This window comes from Nerophis ophidion, linkage group LG03, assembly GCF_033978795.1.
Source record: "Nerophis ophidion isolate RoL-2023_Sa linkage group LG03, RoL_Noph_v1.0, whole genome shotgun sequence".
In the NCBI taxonomy this organism is placed as follows: Eukaryota; Metazoa; Chordata; class Actinopteri; order Syngnathiformes; family Syngnathidae; genus Nerophis; species Nerophis ophidion.
The window spans coordinates 40936942-40959661 of NC_084613.1; the positions used below are offsets into that span (position 1 = coordinate 40936942).

The 22720-nt window shown below is 42.2% G+C and overlaps 1 protein-coding gene across 4 annotated transcripts in view; it reads left to right on the forward strand.

The window, feature by feature from the left end:
- The window catches only part of zfyve28 (zinc finger, FYVE domain containing 28), a 118585-nt gene that overhangs the window by 81520 nt on the left and 14345 nt on the right, over positions 1–22720 (forward strand). For all 4 annotated transcript variants that reach the window (XM_061895223.1, XM_061895224.1, XM_061895225.1 and 1 more), the window contains one exon: positions 19136–19276. In XM_061895223.1, coding sequence (XP_061751207.1) covers positions 19136–19276 — 141 coding nt within the window. The remainder of the gene's footprint in view (positions 1–19135; positions 19277–22720) is intronic.

Consider the following 22720-nt stretch of genomic DNA (forward strand, 5'->3'; position numbering starts at 1 on the left):
TGCATCTCTTTCGAGGGACAGTTTCATCATTCGTGCTTCTAATTGGGCTTTTTCCATTGCTAGGATCATGTCTTTTTCTGCAAAGTTCAGTCATGCTTTTCCTGCCTCTGCGTTGGCACGGGCTAAAGCTGCAGCATTCCCTGCAGATGATTTTGTGGAGCCTGATGTGTAGGATTTAGACTTCAGCGACGGCTCCTTTGAATCCATGATGTATGCTCAGCGTGTAACTGTGTTACCTTATGCGATGAAGCCGTTGTTTCACTATCCTGCCTTCCTTAAGCACACTTGTACACGAAGGCAGTAAGTTCAACACCTTCCGCTCATCAAAACTCTGTACACCAGGTTGACTGATGGAGGCCAGGTTTATTGACAATTGAAAGGGTGAAACTGTAGGACACAAACATTGTACATGTAAATGCCTGAATTAAATGAACTTAATAATGTCATATCACAGACCACAGATTATCAAGTATTCCATTTGAATTAAATCTAAGTTTAACTTTGTCACACACTACTGTATGTATTGTTATAATTATTAAATACCAGTGACAAATGAGCGTTCTGCTGTTTACCGGTAAATTGTCTTAAGTAACAGTACAACAAACGTCCACTAGATGGAGGCAGATGACAACAAATGAAAGTTAGCTGACGTGAACAAGTGATGAAATCAGAGCTCGTCTAACATCGTTAAACACACACATTTCACAGCTAAATATGATTCATTGTGTACTATAAACATTAAAGTTAGGTACATACCAACAATGCCACAAACGGCATAAGATGTAATAGTTGTTTGCTGAGAAACACGAGGAGTGAAGTGGAGTTGTGCGCACCAGTTTGAAATGCTTCCGGAGTCTAAACACGTGACCTACCTACGCGTTTCTTATAGGTACAGCTCACTTAGCAGAACCAATTGAAATGACTTAGCAATAAACACACTAAATAGAGTAATCTTAATAACTGGGGCAGAACAAACATATATATACACATACTGTACATATACATTCACTGTACCAACATACATATACACGTACTGTACATATACATTCACTGTACAAACTTACATATACACATGCTGTACATATACAAGCACATATACATACATACTCATGCACATAATCACGTTTCATCAAACATAAATTAACATTGTTACCCTAGAGTAAACTGGGTAACATATGGCACACTGACAAAGCTTAACCTATTCTACTATAACAATCTAAAAGGTTAATATAGCTTGCTTCTCTTTCTTCCTCTACATTTTTCTGTTTTCTTTTGTATCTCTAGTTATTATTACCTGTATGTATTGTTGCATTTGAACAACTGTATTGTTGATAATAGAGCTAAATTATTAGTATTGTTCATTATCAATAGGGCTATTTCTATTGGTATTTGTATTGCTCCATTTGTAGTGTAATGACCTTTATGAAAAGTACAAAACAATGACCTAGATTTCTCTTGCCCAGACGCGGGTCACCGGGGCTCTCCTCTGGAGCCAGGCCCAGAGGGGGGGCACGATGGCGAGCGCCTGGTTGCCAAGCCTGTCCCTTTGGGAGGAACTCAGAGTAATGCCGCTGCTCCTCCACATTGAGAGGAGCCAGATGAGGTGGTTCGAGCATCTGCTCAGGATGCCACCCGAACGCCTCCCTAGGGAGGTGTTTAGGGCACGTCCAACCGGCAGGAGGCCACGGGGACGACCCAGGACACGTTGGGAAGACCCGGGACACGTTGAGAAGACTGTGTCTTCCGGCTGGTGTGCGTCCAGGAGGAGCTGGACGAAGTGGCTGGGGAGAGGGATGTCTTGGCTTCTCTGCTTAGGCTGCTCACCCCGCGACCCGAGCTCTGATAAGCGGAAGAAAATGAATGGATGGATGGCATTTGTAGTGTAATAATTCTCATTGTCATTTTTGTAGTATTATTTCGTTCACTAACAGCTTCTTTGCTATCACTATTACCATCATATTTGTACATTTCGTATTTGCTGATGTCGCTCTATTCTTGCTGTTGTTGTTATTGTTGTGTTTGCTATTGTTGTTTTTGTCTTTTTGTCTTGTCCCTACAATTTCCCCCATCTGTCATCCTTTTTTTCTCTTTCTATTCCCTCCTGCTGCGCCACGGCGGCACCAAATGATAATATAAATACATTTAAAAATGTCAACTACAGGTAAGGCAATAAGAGAATTATCCCACACTTCTCTTTTGTAAAGTAAATGTGTACAGCCGATATGGGCATCTACATCAACAATATGATTTGCCTGAGAAGGTGGACATGAATAAATAAATAAAATAACTACATTTTCTCTCCTTTAGTTTAACTAAATGTTAAAACGAACAAGTGTATTTATCTTTTAAGATGACAATGCTAATCTCTTTTGTATTGATGCAATGTGACCACAGCTCGTTGTGACTACTAAGAGATGTCCAATGTTCACTAGTAAGCAAAATACAATCAAATTTAGCCAGTAGTTGCAAGTCGATGCTCTTGTTTGTGTAGTATAGTGGGTTTATTCTTGCTGTAATTGTGCCTCTCTAAGATATTGTTATAATGTATCATGTATAATGTGCAATATTGTTGTGTGTATGTGTGTATATATATTCATATGTATGCATATATGCATCTGTGTCGATATATATACATATATATAGATACATCTCTCATTTCTATCTTTTTTTACTATTTATATTATCATATTGTATATGCACCTTAGGGGATCTGCTCCAATTTCATTGTTCTTTGAACCTGTTCACTGCAATAATGACAATAAAACTACATTCTATTCTATTCTATATTGTATGACAAATCAGCTGTGGGGATATATATATATATATATATATATATATATATATATATATATATATATATATATATATATATATATATGTATGTATGTATATATATATATATATATATATATATATATATATATATATATATATACATACATACATATATATATATATATATATATGTCATTTTCCTGCAGGACCTGGTTGTCACAGATGTTAAGTGGCCTACATGCAGTGGCTGCGCATTTAGCAAGGGCATTGTTTAATTTTTCTGTTGGTTAGTTGAAATGTATTTAGAACATGTATGCAGCAGTATCAATATGACATAAGCAAGGCATATCTAATCCTTCCCCTTTTTCTCTTCATAGCAAATACTAACACACCCGTTTTAGATTTGTACTCAGTTTACGTCAAAGTGTTCTAAACACATCAGTTCTTCTCATAAGTAGGTATATCAGTTATGATTCGCTGGATGAGATGAATAACATTTCATTTTCAATACATTTATTACGTTTATCATAATTCTTCTTCTTTATACTTTGTAAACACTTTTAATTTGAACAGATTCTTAAACAGGACCATATATTAGTACATTGTTTGATTTATTTACTTTATACATGCCATAATTTAATTCCACATACTGGTATGCTAAAGGACTTAAAAGTGCATATGGGTGTTTTAAGTTAGATTTAAGGTTATATATCCTCTTTTGTTGAGAATAATTGTTGTACATTCTTGGCTAGCAGGTTCTTTTAGCTGTTTGCAAATGTACCAAATCATTGAATTTCAATATTCTGAATTTAATAAAGTGTTTCTGTTCTCTATATCCCACATTGTGCGTTGTTCTAATTTTTTTTTTTGTAACAGTTATTGAATGAAGTGTACTTTTGTAGTTATTTCCCCATATTTCTGCACCTAACCTCAAATATGGTAACACTAGCGAGCAGTAGAGAAAATGTTTTTTTTGGTGTAGAACATATTTTGCTTTATTAATTTATTGAAATATTTATTGCCAATCTAAGTTGTATATTTGTATATCAGATTTCCAGATCTTTCGATCATTTATTATTACACCCAAAAATTGTATTCATTTTACTCTTTCAATATCCATCCATTAATCCCTTTTCTACCGCAAGTCCCTTTTGGAGTTGCGGAGGTTGCTGTTATCTATCCCAGCTGCATTCGGGCGAAAGGCGGGGTATAACCTGGACAAGTCGCCACCTCATCGCAGTTCTTTCAATATATACTTGTCTATTTGTACTTGTGTTTGACTTTCTCTTTTACTGTTACCAAATAGCATTATTTTTGTTTTACTGCGATTTAAAGACAGTCTGTTTTTGTCAAACCATTTCTTTAATCTGTTAAGTGCTTTTGTTATTATTTGTATTAGCTTCTGTGTGTTTTCTCCTGAACAAAACAAAGTTGTGTCGTCTGCAAATAATACTAACTTTAAGTCCTTTGTAACTGTAAAAATGTCATTTATATAAAGATTGAACAATTTTGGTCCCAGTATTGATATCTGGGGTACACCACAAGATATCTATCTTTAGCTCTGTTGATATATTTTCACCTAGCTTCACGTATTGCTTCCTGTTGGTTAATTACAAACCTGTTTCCATATGAGTTGGGAAAATTGTGTTAGATGTAAATATAAACGGAATACAATGATTTGCAAATCCTTTTCAACCCATATTCAGTTGAATATGTTTTTTTTTTTTGCAAATAATCATTACCTTCAGAATTTAATGCCAGCAACACGTTGGGAAAGGTGGCAATTAATACTGATAAAGTTGAGGAATGCTCTTCAAATACTTATTTGTAACATCCCACAGGTGTGCAGGCTAATTGGGAACAGGTGGGTGCCACGATTGAGTATGAAAACAGCTTCCCAAAAAATGCTCAGTCTTGTCCACAACTGCATGAGCAAATAGTCAAAGAGTTTAAGGACAACGTTTCTCAAAGTGCAATTGAAAGAAATTTAGGGATTTCAACATTTACGGTCCACGCCTCTACATTTACTGTACTATCATCAAAAGGTTCAGAGAATCTGGAGAAATCACTCCACGTAAGCAGCATGGCCGGAAACCGACATTGAATGACCGTGACCTTCGATCCCTCAGACAGCACTGTATCAAAAACCGACATCAATCTCAGGAACACTTCAGAAAACCACTGTCACTAAATTCAGTTTGTCGCTACATCTGTAAGTGCAAGTTAAAGCTCTACTTATCAAAGCGAAAGCCACTTATCAACAACATCCAGAAACGCCTCCGGCTTCTCTGGGCCCGAGATCATCTAAGATGGACTGATGCAAAGTGAAAAAGTGTTCTGTGGTCTGACGAGTCCACATTTCAAATTGTTTTTGGAAATATTCGACATCGTATCATTCGGACCAAAGGGGAAGCGAACCATCCAAATTCTTATCGACGCAAAGTTCAAAAGCCATCATCTGTGATAGTATGGGGGTGCATTAGTGCCCACGGCACTAACTTACACATCTGTGAAGGCACCAAAGGTACATACAGGTTTTGGAACAACATATGCTGCCATCTAAGCGCTGTCTTTTTCATGGACGCCCCTGCTTATTTCAGCAATGCCAAGCCACATTCAGCATGTGGTACAACAGCGTGGTTTCGTTAAAAAAAGAGTACTTTCCTGGCCCGCCTGCAGTTCAGACCTGTCTCCCATCGAAAATGTGTGGCGCATTATGAAACGTAAAATACGACAGCAGAGACCCCGGACTGTTGAACGACTGAAGCTCTACATAAAACAAGAACGGGAAAGAATTCCACTTTCAAAGCTGCAACAATTAGTTTCCTCAGTGCCCAAACGTTTATTGGGTGTTGTTAAAAGAAAAGGTGATGTAACACAGTGGTGAACATGACCTTTCCCAACTACTTTGGCACGTGTTGCTGACATCAAATTATAAAGTTAATGATTATTTGCACACAAAAAAAAAAGTTTATGAGTTTGAACATCAAATATCTTTTGTTTGTAGTGCATTCAATTGAATATGGGTTGAAAATGTTTTGCAAATCGTATTCTGTTTATATTTACATCCCACACAGTTTCCCAACTCATATGGAAACAGGGTTTGTAAATCATTCTTTAAAGCGATCTTACGGTCCTATGTACAGAATCTTATGGATGTACCTGTTCTTGTAGGTTCCATCATATATTGTGAAAACAGGTAAATGATACAGATATTAACAGACCACTTGTAGTGTTGTTGCCATAATTATTGGTAAAAATATTACCAACAAGTGTGGCACAGTGATTTGGGATTCTGCTTGGCTTTGTGATTTTTCGTAATATAAACTCATGCTATACATAGTATCAATGAACTTGTCAATGTTATTTTGCTTATTTTGTGTGACGCTTTGCTGGCATCGGGGTGTGGTTACGTTCTCTCATGGATGCAATGCGGAATGGACACAGCGTGAAGGTAAGGATGATGATTTATTTACAATTACAAAAATAGACCAAGAACAAAAAGACTTGCACATAGGCACTATAGACAAAACATATAGAACTAGCATGGGAACTAGGTACAAACGAAGGAATAGCGTGGAGGCTAACACGTACAAAAGATATTTACCACGATCGGAGATAGCGACGTCACCTGTTGCATAGAAAGCAAGTTTACACTGCGAGAGCGAAGGGCAAACAAAGGCAGGCTTAAATAGGGAGGTAATCAAAAGGCAGGTGCGCGTGAGAAGCACAAGGCAGGTGACACAATTACGTAACTAGGCAGCGGAACAAAACAGGAAGTGCCACCAGGAACTAAGGAAGTCAAATAACAAACAGGATGTGATATACGAAATAGAACAAAACCAGAATATGCCATGATCCGAGTAGCGGATCATGACATAAGCCCCCCCCCCTTTAAGGGACAGATACCGGATGTCCCAAAAAAAAACTAGTTTGAACCCCCCCACAAAACAAGAAAGTCCAAACGTGAAGGGAGGGCGGAGGGAGGACATAGCGGAGGGTCGCCAGGTCGCGTGTCCCCGAATCCACCGGGGACAAGTCAGGTGGCGGCGGTGGCGGCGGATGGAACACCGCTGCCGCAAAAGTCCGTGGCCGACGTGGAGGTGGGCGCATCGGCGCTGTCGTCTTGGCGGGCTTGGAAGCTGTAGGCAAAGACGGCGCTGGTGTCGCAGACGAAGCCGGTGCGGGTACTGCAGCCAAAGCAGGACCGAGTGCAGCAGACGACGCCAGAGCTGTCGTAGGAGATGAAGCCGGGGTTGGAACAGCAGACGAAGCCGGCGCTGGAGCTTGGAGCGTCAGCCGAGGAGCAGGAACTGGTACTGACGCCAGCCGAGGTGCAGGCACTGGTACTGGTGCCATCCGGGGTGCAGGCACTGGTGCCAGCCGAGGGGCAGGTGCTGGAGTGGGATCTAGCATTGAGTCCGGTGTTGGAGTGGGATCCAGCAAAAAGTCAGGTGCTGGAGTGGAATCCAGACCTGGACTAGGACTATGACTCGGACTAAGACTAGGACTAAGACTGTGACTAGGCCTAGGACAAGCACTAAGACTAAGTCCAGGACTCGATATATCAATCAATCAATGTTTATTTATATAGCCCCAAATCACAAATGTCTCAAAGGACTGCACAAATCATTACGACTACAACATCCTCGGAAGAACCCACAAAAGGGCAAGGAAAACTCACACCCAGTGGGCAGGGAGAATTCACATTCAGTGGGACGCCAGCGACAATGCTGACTATGAGAAACCTTGGAGAGGACCTCAGATGTGGGCAACCCCCCCCCTCTAGGGGACCGAAAGCAATGGATGTCGAGCGGGTCCAACATGATACTGCGAAAGTTCAATCCACAGTGGCTCCAAGACAGCAGCGAGAGTCCCGTCCACAGGAAACCATCTCGAGCGGATCAGCAGCGTAGAGATGTCCCCAACCGATACAGGCGAGCGGTCCATCCTGGGTCCCGACGAGCGGTCCATCCTGGGTCTCGACTCTGGACAGCCAGTACTTCATCCATGGTCATCGGACCGGACCCCCTCCACAAGGGAGGGGGGGACATAGGAGAAAGAAAAGAAGCGGCAGATCAACTGGTCTAAAAAGGAGGTCTATTTAAAGGCTAGAGTATACAGATGAGTTTTAAGATGAGACTTAAATGCTTCTACTGAGGTAGCATCTCTAACTGTTACCGGGAGGGCATTCCAGAGTACTGGAGCCCGAACGGAAAACGCTCTATAGCCCGCAGACTTTTTTTGAGCTCTAGGAATCACTAATAAGCCGGAGTCTTTTGAACGCAGATTTCTTGCCGGGACATACGGTACAATACAATCGGCAAGATAGGCTGGAGCTAGACCGTGTAGTATTTTATACGTAAGTAGTAAAACCTTAAAGTCACATCTTAAGTGCACAGGAAGCCAGTGCAGGTGAGCCAGTACAGGCGTAATATGATCAAACTTTCTTGTTCTTGTCAAAAGTCTAGCAGCCGCATTTTGTACCAACTGTAATCTTTTAATGCTAGACATTGGGAGACCCGAAAATAATACGTTACAGTAATCGAGACGAGACGTAACAAACGCATGGATAATGATCTCGGCGTCTTTAGTGGACAAAATGGAGCGAATTTTAGCGATATTACGGAGATGAAAGAAGGCCGTTTTAGTAACGCTTTTAATGTGTGACTCAAAGGAGAGAGTTGGGTCGAAGATAATACCCAGATTTTTTACAGAGTCACCTTGTTTTATTATTTGGTTGTCAAATGTTAAAGTTGTATTATTAAATAGAGGTCGGTGTCTAGCAGGACCGATAATCAGCATTTCCGTTTTTTTGGCATTAAGTTGCAAAAAGTTAGCGGACATCCATTGTTTAATTTCATTAAGACACGCTTCCAACTGACTACAGTCCGGCGTGTTGGTCAGCTTTAGGGGCATGTAAAGTTGGGTGTCATCAGCATAACAGTGAAAGCTAATACCGTATTTGCGTATGACGTCACCTAGCGGCAGCATGTAGATGCTGAAGAGTACAGGGCCAAGGACCGAACCCTGGGGAACTCCACACGTTACCTTAACATAGTCCGAGGTCACACTGTTATAGGAGACGCACTGCATCCTATCAGTAAGATAAGAGTTAAACCATGACAGGGCTGAGTCCGAAATACCAATTCGTATTTTGATACGCTCTAATAAAATATTATGATCGACGGTATCGAAAGCAGCGCTAAGATCGAGGAGCAGCAACATAGATGACGCATCAGAGTCCATCGTTAGCAATAGATCATTAGTCAGTTTTGCGAGGGCTGTCTCAGTCGAGTGATTTGCCCTGAAACCGGATTGAAAGGTTTCACATAGATTGTTAAACGCTAAGTGCTCATTTAGCTGCTCTGCAACAATTTTTTCGAGGATTTTCGAAATAAAGGGAAGGTGAGACACCGGTCGGTAGTTTACCATGAGGTCTGGATCGAGGTTAGGTCTTTTAAGGAGAGGATGAATAACCGCTTTTTTGAATGCAACGGGAACAGTGCCCGAGGAAAGTGATAAGTTTATAATATTTAGCACTGATGGACCTAATAATACAAAAAGCTCCTTGATAAGTTTCCCAGGAAGTGGGTCAAGTAAACATGTTGTTTGTTTTATTCCATTTACACGTTGTAACAATCCTTCTAATGTTATTTCATCAAAACGAGAGAAACTATTTTGGATATTTGCAGTATCCGCCGTATATACAATCGTATCTGTGTTACTATAACCCCGTTGTAGCTGGGACGCATTGTCTTTAATCTCCTTTCTAATAAGTTCAATTTTCTTATTAAAGAACTTCATAAAGTCATCTGCCGAATGGGTGGAGCTACTGGAAGGAGTCCCTTGTTGGGTTAGCGATGCTACTGTACTAAACAAAAATTTTGGATCGTTTTTATTAATGCGGATGAGATTTGAGTAATAATTAGTTTTAGCTAAGGTAAGCATGCGTTTATAAGTTATTAAACTATCACTCCATGCTTGATGGTGCACCTCAAGTTTAGTCGTGCGCCATTTGCGTTCCAGCTTTCTACATAATAATTTCTGAGCTCTAGTTTCTTCAGTAAACCATGGCGTACGCCTTTTTGGAGCCTTTTTTAACTTCAGCGGTGCTATACTATCAATGGTTTCGCGCAGTGCGTTGTTAAAGTTGTTAGTGAGGTTATCAATAGAGCCCACATACTTTGGGAATGGTGCCATTACCGAGGGCAGTAGGTCCGCAAGAGTCGTCGTTGTGGCAGCATTAATGTTGCGGCTGCTATAGCAGTTATTATTATTATTAGCTTGCCGAACATGAGTCTGAACTTCGAATTTTATAAGGTAATGATCGGACATTACTTTAGTATACGGGAGTATCATAACTTTGGAGACGGTGATACCTCTGACAAGCACTAGGTCTATCGTATTACCGCTGCGATGCGTCGGTTCATTTATTATTTGTGTAAGACCACAGCTATCAATTATAGTCTGGAGCGCCACGCACGGTGGGTCCAATGGGGTATTCATATGGATATTAAAGTCCCCCATTATAATTATATTATCGGCGTGCGTCACTAGATCAGCAACAAACTCTGAGAATTCACTAATAAAGTCCGAATAGGGCCCTGGGGGGCGGTAGATAACGGCCAGGCACAGAGGCAGAGGTGTGGCAGACTTCATAGAAAGCACCTCAAACGATTTATATTTATTATTTAAGTTAGGACTAAAGTTAAAGTTTTCGTTGTATATTAGTGCGACACCCCCTCCCCTTTTGAGGTGACGGGCAATATGCGCATTCGTATAGCTAGGAGGGGATGCCTCATTTATCGCAAAAAAGTCGTCTGGTCTGAGCCAGGTTTCGCTAAGACCGATGACGTTAAGGTTGTTGTCTCTAATGACCTCATTGACTAATAACGTTTTGGGAGACAAAGATCTGATGTTTAGAAAGCCCATATTATAGGTAGTGGGCTGTTTTAAGGAGTTGTTGATAAAATTATCCGTAGTAGCAATATTAATAATGTTGCGTTTATTATGCGCAGTGTACTTAAAATAATTACGACCATATCTAGGAATTGATATGACGGGAATTTTCAGATTGTCTACTTGGCGCTGCGATAAACTGAACGCATCATAATTTGCCACCTCAGTAGAACGCATGTCTAACTCTGACGAAGTCATAGATACAGTAGAAAAAGCATTTTGTGAGTTGTGTATTATTCTACGAAAATTGCTATGTGTACAGGGATCATCCAGCCTATGACTATGGCTAGGACTGTGACTGTGACAAGGACTACGACTGGGGCTAGGACTAGGACTTGGACTAGGGCTAGCTACAGGTGCAGCTAGCCGTGGTGCAGGAGGAGGCGGCCTAGGAGGTGGTGGCGGTCTGGCGGGACGAAAGACTGGTGGAGGAGTTCTAGCTGGAGGTTGAGGCTTGGCTGAGCGCAGCAGTGCTACCTCCGTGGCACAGCTGCCAGCACTAGCCCCACCCCCCCACCCCACCCCCTCTAAAAGCGGATGCCCGGCGCGTTCCTCGCGGTCTGAAACTACCTCTATGGGTGGGTAGAGGGAAGTCAGGAAAGAGGTAGACTGACTGGGAGCAATAATCACAGGGGGCGGAGCCCAAGTCACGGGTGGCGGGGTTTCAGAAAACAAAGACTTATATTGGGACTGAAAACAAATGTCTTTAAGAAGCGTGATGGCTTCATTTGAGTCCCCTCTGGATGACTGAGGGAGTGCATGTTTAAAAAAAAATTCCTCATCTCCACTATCCTCAGGAGACGTCGAAGGAGTGACGTCACGACTGCAGTACCCGTGACTGACAGGCCAGCCGGAGGAGTCAATAGAGGGACAAAAAAAAGGATTAACAGACATGTAGGCTGAGTCCTGGACGGGTTGAAAATGGCTTTGTCCCTGAGAGAGTGATGGCGGGGCTAGCACGTCTCTATCGCGAGCCGACGTCTTCCTCTGCGACTTCCGCCTTTGCTGTTGAGTGCGAGTCGGGCAAGAGGGAACATTACCGAGCAAAGTGGAGTCCAGCGGGACTAGGAGACCTCCAAGCCCCCAGATCATCTCCCCACCCGGCGCACCGTGGAATGTCCCAGCCTGACTCCCTTAGTGTTAAACCTTGGCGAGAATGAGGACTCAGGTGCAGAAGGGGGACCATTGACACAGGCTTTATTTAACAGTTTTCTTTGAAATCTCTTTGAACAGAGTGATTAAAGCAAAGCGGCTATGGAATCTATGATAACAAAAGATATAGGCAAAACGCAATAAACAGATAATCACTCCATAGGGAGGAAAAAGGCAATAGCAAAATTACACACAAATCTTCTAACAAAAGAACAACAATCTATGAATAACTAAAAAAAGGTAAATCACTCACGCAGAGGAGACAAGAAACTTTTAACAGAAAGTGCGCTATAAAAAGCTGAGAAAAACTACAAACTAAAGCGCTCCAAGAGGAGGGGAAAAAAGAAGGCAAAGCACTGAAATTAGAGACAAAATTCTTGACCAAAAACTTTAACAAACAAAATCACTCTTTCTCAGAGGAAACAAAGAAATCAATAAATAAGGCAAGGCAATACTTAGCCAAACTTGGTTCAAGGCTGGTGACAAGGCTGGAGGCACGTAGCGAGACGATATACTCTGGCACAAGACAAGAGGAAGACCAGACATTTATACACATGAGGGAGGGTGACACAGGTGGGCACAATCAGGCAATCAAGAGAGACATCAGACCAGTGAAACAGGAGGAAGGGCAAGTGACCTGAAACGAGAGGGAGAGTTAACCTTTCAAAATAAAACAGGAAATGACAAGACAACATGAAACCAAACAAAACCCAGACAATACTTCACCCAGGTGTGACACTTAGATTATTTTCCCCGTAAACTCATCGAAGTACTCGATCTCCGATGCGAGAGAAAGTCTCTGTGCTCGCAGTGTACTGTGACGCTTTGCTGGCATCGTGGTGTGGTTGCGTTCTCTCGTGGATGCAATGCGGAATGGACACAGCGTGAAGGTAAGGATGATGATTTATTTACAACTACAAAAATAGACTAAAAACAAAAAGACTTGTACATAGGTATAATAGACAAAACAAAAATAACTAGCATGGGAGCTAGAAAGAACAGAAAGCGCTAGCATGTGAGCTAGGTACAAACAAAGGAATAGCGTGGAGGCTAACAAGTACAAAAGATATTTACCACGTCAGGGGATAGCGTCGTCACCTGTTGCATAGAAAGCAAGTTTACACTGCATGAGTGAATGACGAACAAAGGCAGGCTTAAATAGGGAGGTAATCAAAAGGCAGGTGCGCGTGACAATTACAAGACAGGTGACACAAATACGTAATTAGGCAACGGAACAAAAGGGTAAGTGCCACCAGGAACTAAGGAAGTCAAATAACAAACAGGATGTGATATACAAAACCAGAATATGCCATGATCCGAGTAGTGGGTCATGACATTTTGGGGTTCAAGAGGTCAATGTTGAAGTCACCACTTAAAAAAAAACATTTGATGGTTGATTTCAGTGAATGTTGCCCTAATCCAGTCCTCAAATATTTCAATGTCTGACTATGGTCTCCTTTATATACAGCTGATTAGTATGTTTTCGCTCTTTCCGTTACATATTTCAATGGTTATACATTCCAAAATATCATCAATCGTCAATGACATGTTTTTTACCACACGGTACTTCAAGTCCTTCATCACATACACAGCCACTCCTCCTCCATTCTTGTTGGTTCTGTTAATGTAGTTTTTTTCATATCCTTGTAGATCAAAGGCTGTTCCTTTCTTATCTTTAATCCAAGTCTCTGAGATGGCGATCACTTTGAATGAATCGTTGAATTGATCCAAAAAATGTTTGATGTTTGTAGGTTTGGGTATAATCTTCTGCTGTTGAAATTAATAATTGACAGTTTGTTGTCGGATTCAATGCTCTTATTATACTGTTCATCTGTATAATAAAAACAATTATTCTTGATTTGGGAGAAAAAAATTAATATCCAGTTATATATTATTCTCCAATTCCAGATTTTTTTCTTCCATTACAGGGTCCAGCGACCCCAAAAGGGACAAGCGGTAGAAAATGGATGGATGGATGGATTGCTAAAGGTCTCAAATTCCATATTGGATATTGATTTGCCTCTGTTGTCGTCAATGTAGCATTCATGCTAGCGGTGCCATACTCGAGTACGTGTTTTGCTTTAAGATGGTATTTTAAACTTTTTGTCACTGCAATACCAACAGGTTACTTCAGTTTTATCCAAAGTTCGGTTTTAAAGCAAAATTGGTTGTCTGTCATCACACCTCAGACAATGTGGGCGTCTTCCAGGTTAAGCCTTAAGCTGAATGTGATTAATCTTCATTAATGTATGATTACACAATTTTTTTATTAATCACATGCGTTAGTGCGTTAATGTTGACAGCCCTAATAATAATAATTTAGATTGTGACACAAACAAAGAGTGACGATAAATGTCATTTTGCATTTAAAATTCATAGTACGTGGCCTTTTGTACAAAACAGATGGATGTTGGTTTCAAATGCAAAGAAGACAACTATCATACTGTTCAAAACCTGTACTGCTTGGTGGATTATCATCACACTAAAGACAGAAGAGACAAGTCATCATGTCTTGTTTTTTTAAAAGAGACAAGCCATCAAGCCTGTTTTTAACATTACATTAATCATCATTTCATGCTATACAAAGTCTGGAGATGAAGCAGCTTGAATATCGTGCCTGTCTTGGAGGGATCTAGCACATCTTGAATATTTTCTCCCATGATGCAGTACTGCAGGAATGTTCTCTCTTCTATGAGGAATTCAGCAGGAGGAGGCTTAAGGGTGGCATCTGCTTCAACCACCTTCTTTCTGTCTGGCTGAACATTGGCGTATATGTCTCTGATGTTTGAAATTGAATTATATCACTTTTGCATTGGAAAAAGTCTCATTTACTGCATCCTACATTATGTGGTCAATTGTGTCAAAGACACTGTATAGATGTCAAGTGTTGAGTCAAGTCAAAAGCCCGTCCGCTTCCCCTGATGTCTGCTTTTCTCATTGAAAGAGTATATATGCAAAATAATTTCATAATTTCAAATCCAGATAATACATATATTATTTCAATTAATTTTGCATTTAAATAGTTACAATACATAGCTATTACAATTCAAATTGTTCTACTGTATCTCAATCCTATGAAAAGTCTTTGTAAAATGTCCGAAACGTTTATTTTTCTGCACAGTAGTGATGCGACAGGCATCTCTGCTGCAGCTTATATCCTTGTGTTCCCTCCTTGCTGTTTTTCATTATTAATGAGCACGAGTGAGGGGAACAGCGCCATGTATCATATTCAGGGAGAAGCGAAGGTCCACATGGGAGCGTATCACGCAACAGGAAGCGCTGCAAACACGATGGAAAGGCACCTGTGAGAGATTTCTCTTTTAATACTAATGTTCAGTGTGATGCCATAAAAAACACTTCCAGTACATGAAGGACAAAAAGGGTAGTCTCCCTTCTACCAGTCTGCCTAGTCATGCTGCCCTTTTAGTGCCTGAGTTCCTGTGCATTTGGGTCCTTGCGGTGAGTGATGATGTATGTCGGCATGTGGTCGCAGCTTTTAAATCCATTAACCTTTTGATCTGTGAGAACCCTCCCTGCATTGTGTTTACGTGTGCATGGGTTGTCTTTCGCAGTCAAAATTTTATAAACACTTTGATATTCCCTCAAACATGCTTTCTTGTTTCATATTTGAGCACAAGTAATTAATATTATTTTGCAGCCATATTGTGTGTGTCATGATTTTTCACTCAGTTGAAGCGTGATTCGCTCCACGGTGCTGTTGTCCCACACATCCAGTGCACGGTGGGAGATAATGAATAACACACATGGTCTATGAGGGTCATGCTCACTAATTACGCCTTCTCTTCTGGGAGTTTTCATTGTATTAAACCATTTATTAACTCTCCTTGTCACTATGAATACTAAACATGTAATTTACTCTTCTCCTAAACTCAAAATAAATAGATTCATATATCCTATATTTCATATATATTCTCACCAAGTACCACTTCAGAAAACACTTGGCTCTCTGTGGACCACCATAATGACGAACATTAACATACATTAGTGTATTAGGTCTATGTACTTATTAAAAACAAGACGGAGGTTTTATGTAACAAGTATCCATCCATTCATCCATTTTCTACCGCTTGTCCCTTTTGTGATCACGGGGACCGCTGGATCCTATGCCAACACCACTCGGGTGGTAGGCAGGGCACACCCCGGACAAGTCACCATCTAATGGCAGGGCCAACAGATAGACAGTATATTTAATATTTTTGGCCACTGTAACATTACACACAATGCACGATTATCAACAATAAGACTCCATACACATTATATAGTCACAGACTTTTTTGGCGGGTCAGGACTGTTGTTTGTGTTTACGCACCAAACAGCAGTTTAGAGTACCCACCCTTTTTGGATACACTCGGGAGTACTGGAAAGTGCTCCCCCGGGTGATTCCCTTGTCCTGTTTGGGGACTTTAAAGCTCATGTTGGCAACGACAGTGAAACCTGGAGAGGTGTGATAGGGAAGAATGGCCGCCCCGATCTGAACCTGAGTGGTGTTTTGTTATTGGACTTTTGTGCTCGTCATGGATTGTCCATAAAAAACACCATGTTCAAACATAAGGGTGTCCATATGTGCACTTGGCACCAGGACACCCTAGGCCGCAGTTCCATGATCGACTTTGTAGTTGTGTCATCGGATTTGCGGCCTCATGTTTTGGATTTTTTGGTGAAGAGAGGGGCGGAGCTTTCTACCGATCACCACCTGGTGGTGAATTGGTTGCGATGGTGGGGGAGGATGCTGGACAGACCTGGCAGGCCCAAGCGCATTGTGAGGGTCTGCTGGGAATGTCTGGCAGAGTCTCCTGTCAGAGAGAGTTTCAATTCCCACCTCCGGAAGAACTTTGAACATGTCACGAAGGAGGTGCGGGACATTGAGTCCGAGTGGACCATGTTCTGAACCTCTATTGTCGAGGCGGCTGATTGGAGCTGTGGCCTCAAGGTTGTTGGTGCCTGTCGTGGCGGTAATCCCAGAACCCGTTGGTGGACACCAGCAGTGAGGGATGCCGTTAAGCTGAAGAAGGAGTCCTATCGGGTTCTTTTGGCTCATAGGACTCCGGAGGCAGTGGACGGGTACCGACGGACCAAGCGGTGTGCAGCTTTAGCGGGCGCGGAGGCAAAAACTCGGCCATGGGAAGAGTTCGGGGAAGCCATGGAAAACGAATTCCGGACGGCTTCGAAGCGATTCTGGACCACCATACACCGGCCTCAGGAAGGGGAAGCAGTGCACTATCAACACAGTGTATGGTGCGGATGGTGTTCTGCTGACTTCGACTGCGGATGTTGTGGATCGGTGGAGGGAATACTTCGAAGACCTCCTAAATCCCACCAACACGTCTTCCTTTGAGGAAGCGGTGCCTGGTGAATCCGTGGTGGGTTTTCCTATTTCTGGGGCTGAGGTTGCTGAGGTAGTTAAAAAGCTCCTCGGCGGCAAGGCCCCGGGGGTGGATGAGATCCGCCCGGAGTTCCTTAAGGCTCTGGATACTGTGGGGCTGTCTTGGTTGACAAGACTCTGCAACATTGTGTGGACATCGGGGGCGGTACCTCTGGATTGGCAGACCGGGTTGGTGGTCCCTCTCTTTAAGAAGGGGGCGGAGGGTGTGTTCCAACTATCGTGGGATCACACTCCTCAGCCTTCCCGGTAAGGTTTATTCAGGTGTACTGGAGAGGAGGCTACGCCGGATAGTCGGACCTCGGATTCAGGAGGAACAGTGTGGTTTTCGTCCTGGTCGTGGAACTGTGGACCAGCTCTATACTCTCGACAGGGTTCTTGAGGGTGCATGGGAGTTTGCCCAACCAGTCTACATGTGCTTTGTGGACTTGGAGAAGGCATTCGACCGTGTCCCTCGCGAAGTCTTGTGGGGACTGCTCAGAGAGTATGGGTTACCGGACTGTCTTATTGTGGCGGTCCGCTCCAGTGTCAGAGCTTGGTCCGCATCGCTGGCAGTAAGTCGGACACGTTTCCAGTGAGGGTTGGACTCCGTCAAGGCTGTCCTTTGTCACCGATTCTGTTCATAACTTTTATGGACAGAATTTCGAGGCGCAGTCAAGGCGTTGAGGGGTTCCGGTTTGGTGGCCGCGGGATAAGGTCTCTGCTTTTTGCAGATGATGTGGTCCTGATGGCTTCATCTGGTCAGGATCTTCAGCTCTCACTGGATCGGTTCGCAGCCAAGTGTGAAGCGACCGAAATGAGAATCAGCACCTCCAAGTCCGAGTCCATGGTTCTCGCCCGATAAAGGGTGGAGTGCCATCTCCGGGTTGGGGAGGAAACCCTGCCTCAAGTGGAGATTTTAGAGTACCTAGGAGTCTTGTTCACGAGTGGGGGAAGAGTGGATCGTGAGATAGACAGGCGGATCGGTGCGGCGTCTTCAGTAATGCGGACGTTGTATCGATCCGTTGTGGTGAAGAAGGAGCTGAGCCGGAAGGCAAAGCTCTCAATTTACCGGTCGATCTACGTTCCCATCCTCACCTATGGTCATGAGCTTTGGGTCATGACCGAAAGGATAAGATCACAGGTACAAGCGGCCGAAATGAGTTTCCTCCGCCGGGTGGCAGGGTTCTCCCTTAGAGATAAAGTGAAAAGCTCTGCCATCTGGGAGGAGCTCAAAGTAAAGCCGCTGCTCTTCCACATCGAGAGGAGCCAGATGAGGTGGCTCGGGCATCTGGTCAGGATGCAACCCCAACGCCTCCCTAGGGAGGTGTTTAGGGCACGTCCAACCGGTAGGAAACCACGAGGAAGACCCAGGACATGTTGGGAAGACTATGTTTCCCGGCTGGCCTAGGAACGCCTCGGGATCCCCCGGGAAGAGCTAGACGAAGTGGCTGGGGAGAGGGAAGTCTGGGCTTCCCTGCTTAGGCTGCTGCCCCCGCGACCCGACATCGGATAAGCGGAAGATGATGGATGGATGGATGGACTTCTTTGGCGTACCACAAGATGTAACCTACGTACTGTACCACAGTTTGAGAATCACTCGTGTAGGGTTTGTATGGCAAGTGGGGGAGTAGCATGTCCCATATACCTAGTTATATTTAAATGTATTTGCTTTACTAGTCTGCAGCTGATGTGTAAATTTACTGATAAATGGTGAGCATTGAGTCTTTCAATGGGGACTCACAAGAGTAATGTGATGAAAAATACATCAACGCCAGTAAGAAATATGTATTGGACCTGGTAGTAGTACAGTGTTTATTTAGACAGCAATTGTAATTGTTAAAAATCATTTATGATTCTGTGCAGAGAACAGACCCGCAGCTTCTGGCCCAGTTCTTTTACGCCGACGATGAGTTGAACCAGGTGGCCGCCGAGCTAGACAGTCTCGACGGCAGAAAAGACCCTCAAAGATGTACACTACTGGTCAACCAGTTCCGCTCTTGCCAGGTAAGTCTTTCCTGCAGAAGGCGTGTTGCACACACAACAGCACGTTTGCGTGTGCCGTCATTTTATAATATACCACTGCAACCTTCCTGACTTTTTTCCAGTTGTTATATCTAGTTGTTTATTACTTTATTTATATTGTGCACAGTGGTGGCTATCACTAAAAACTGTCCGGATGGTAAGAATATTTTGACAGAATGCTTGTGCTCAGGCAGACATGCCAGACTCTGATCCACCTCTTTCAATTGTGCCTGCCGCAGAGATAAGTACCACACTTCAGCATGGATCAAAGTGCTCACTATTAAAAACAATCCAAGCTTTTGATGTATATAGTGTTTGCCCTACATTCATATACTTGCGGCGGGTCGCAATAAGGAAGGTAGTAGTTCAATTTACAGTTGATATATATGCTATGCTATGTTTTTAATTTGGAGTTTTAGAGTTGAGCAGCAGGGTTGCGCTGCTATTCAGCACTTTCATACATGCATGCACACATATACAGATATTGGCGACTATATGCCTTTAAACAGAAATGTATTTGCTGTTTCATGTAAATTTTGTTGCGTTAAAATCTCATTTGTTAAACATTTGTGCAAGTTTGAAACGATCGCATTGCGAATTTTTGTTAGCCTGTCATGGGCTCGTCCATTGTAAATTAGCATTAAGCTAACAGCATAAAATCCAACATTTATCCTGTATATCTGCATTGCTTTATTCAGTTTATACTAAATTGTATTGTCAATTCTACATGATTGCAACATATATGTGCACTGGATTAATGTACTTTCTACTGTGTGCTTAGTTCTACACTAACATCATTGTGGAAATTATCAATAAACAACTTAAAGTTGGAATTTTTTTAATCTATAATTTAAAGCAGTGTTTCTTAACAATAGGTCCGTGACCCATTGTTGGGCCGTAAACACTTTCTAGAGTGTTGCCAAAAAATATCTGTTTCTCAGTTGCGGTCCGTATGGGCTGCAGCGGTACTCGGCTGTAATACACTTTTCCACCACTTGTGGCACAAATGACAATATCAAGCTAGAGCCCTGGATAAAGAGAGCCCTGTATAAAGAGAGTATGGCCAACTAAAAAACAGGTGCCATCTTTGCGACCAAGAACGTGTGTGGCTATGCCCAAATGCATTCAATTGCTGTTGTTTTGATGTTAGTTTTTCTGACGAAATAAACCAAAATAACAGGTCTATATATAGTTCTAAACATATACTCCAGCTCATGAACTTACAAAAAACAAGCTTTTATTTCGTGAAAGTATAACTATGCAGCCGTATTTGACACACATTGCTGCTACATTCATTCAGTGTTTAGTGACCAGCGACCTCTCTAACATGCACCCGACGGTACAATAAATGTAAAAAAAATACACAAAACGAGAAAAATAATAAAACTTATTTTTGCCTTCACCAGCTTTGGACTAACAATCACACAGAAATTAATGTCTTTTGTGTGAAGTATGTCAACTGTGGTAACTGTATGTTTTACTCATGTATTATTCTAACTGATCTTTCTTTTTTGTAAACATGGTAAGTGAATAAGTGTACTTTTTAGTTATTTCCCCATAGTTCTGCATAATAACTAGATTTGGTAACACTGGCGTGCAGTCGAGAGTATGCAGTGATTCTTGGTTCATAAAATATTTGGCTTTGTTAATTTGACATATTGGTTGCCACTTTATGTTGTATATTTTTCATATGAGATTTCCAGTTAATTTTTCATGTATCATTACACCTAAAACGTGTTTTTTTTTAATCTTTCAATGTCTATATGTTATTGTGTTTGACGTTGTCTTCTACTGCTACCAAATAGCATTATTTTAGTTCTACTGAGATTCAAAGATAGTCTGTTTTTGTCAATCCGTCTCTTAAATCTGTTCATTTTTTTCTTTTATTATTTGTATTAGCTTCTGTGCGTTCTCTCCTGAAAAAAATTCAGATGTTGTGTTGTGTGTTTACTTCGGACGGGCTGCAACATCGCGGAGCTCTTGCTAAAGATGGAACGTTTGGCAGAAATACCGGACAATTCTGCAAACTTCATGGTCGGCTCACATTGTGGTCACTCCGTGATCACGTACGACCGCCAGACACTTCTGGATGTGGACATATCGGGCCGTTTTGGACTGATAGACGCGTGCTTGCTAGATGTGCTAACTAGCATGGGAATACTTCGGCGGCTACATCCAGCGGCCTGTGAAGCAGGGGAGTATAGTAGCAGCTGGGGCCGTCTACGGAGCAGACGCCAGCGGTGTGATCGGAAACGCGGATGTCGAGCGGGGCTAAAAACAAAGCAGAAGGCTAATCCCCACAGAACACCACTTCCCTCCATCCTGAAGCCGGATTTAAATGGAAGATGTGAGACTACTGGTCTGGGTAAGGAGTCAGTTAAATTAGAACAAGTTTTTTTCTGCTTTGATTGTTTCAGAGTTGGACATGTGTTTTACTGAGGTGGCAAACTATGATGCGTGCAGTTTATCAAAGCAACAAACAAACAATCGGAACATGCGTTCTACTGAGTGGGCAAACTATGATGCGTGCAGTTTATCAAAGCAACAATCAAACAATCGGAAAATTCCGGTCGTATCTATTCCTAGATATGGTCGTAATTATACTAAATGCACTGGGCATAATAAACACAACATTATTAATATTGCTACTACGGATAATTTGATCAAAAATTCCCTAAAACAGCCCAATACCTATAATGTAGGTTTTTTAAACATAAGATCATTGTCTCCCAAAACGTTGTTAGTTAATGATATCATCAGAGACAACAATCTTAACGTCATCGGTCTCAGCGAAACCTGGCTTAAACCAAACGACTTTTTTGCGCTAAATGAGGCATGTCCTCCTAACTTTATACATGCGCATATTGCCCGTCCTCTTAAAAGGGGTGGGAGGGGTCGCACTAATATACAACGAAAACTTTAACCTTAGTCCTAACATAAATAATAAATATAAATCGTTTGAGGTGCTTACTATGAGGTTTGTCACACCGCTGCCTCTACACCTGGCTGTTATCTACCGCCCCCCGGGGCTCTATTCGGACTTTATCAATGAATTCTCAGAGTTTGTTGCTGATCTAGTGACACACGCCGATAATATAATCATAATGGGGGACTTTAATATCCATATGAATACCCCATCGGACCCACCGTGCGTAGCGCTCCAGACTATAATTGATAGCTGTGGTCTCACAGAAATAATAAATGAACCCACGCATCGCAACGGTAATACGATAGACCTAGTGCTAGTCAGGGGTATCACCGTTTCCAAAGTTACGATACTCCCGTATACTAAAGTATTGTCCGATCATCAACTTATAAAATTCGAGGTTCAGACGCATGTTCGTCAAACTAATAATAATAATAACTGCTATAGCAGCCGCAACATTAATACGGCCACAACGACAACTCTTGCTGACCTACTGCCCT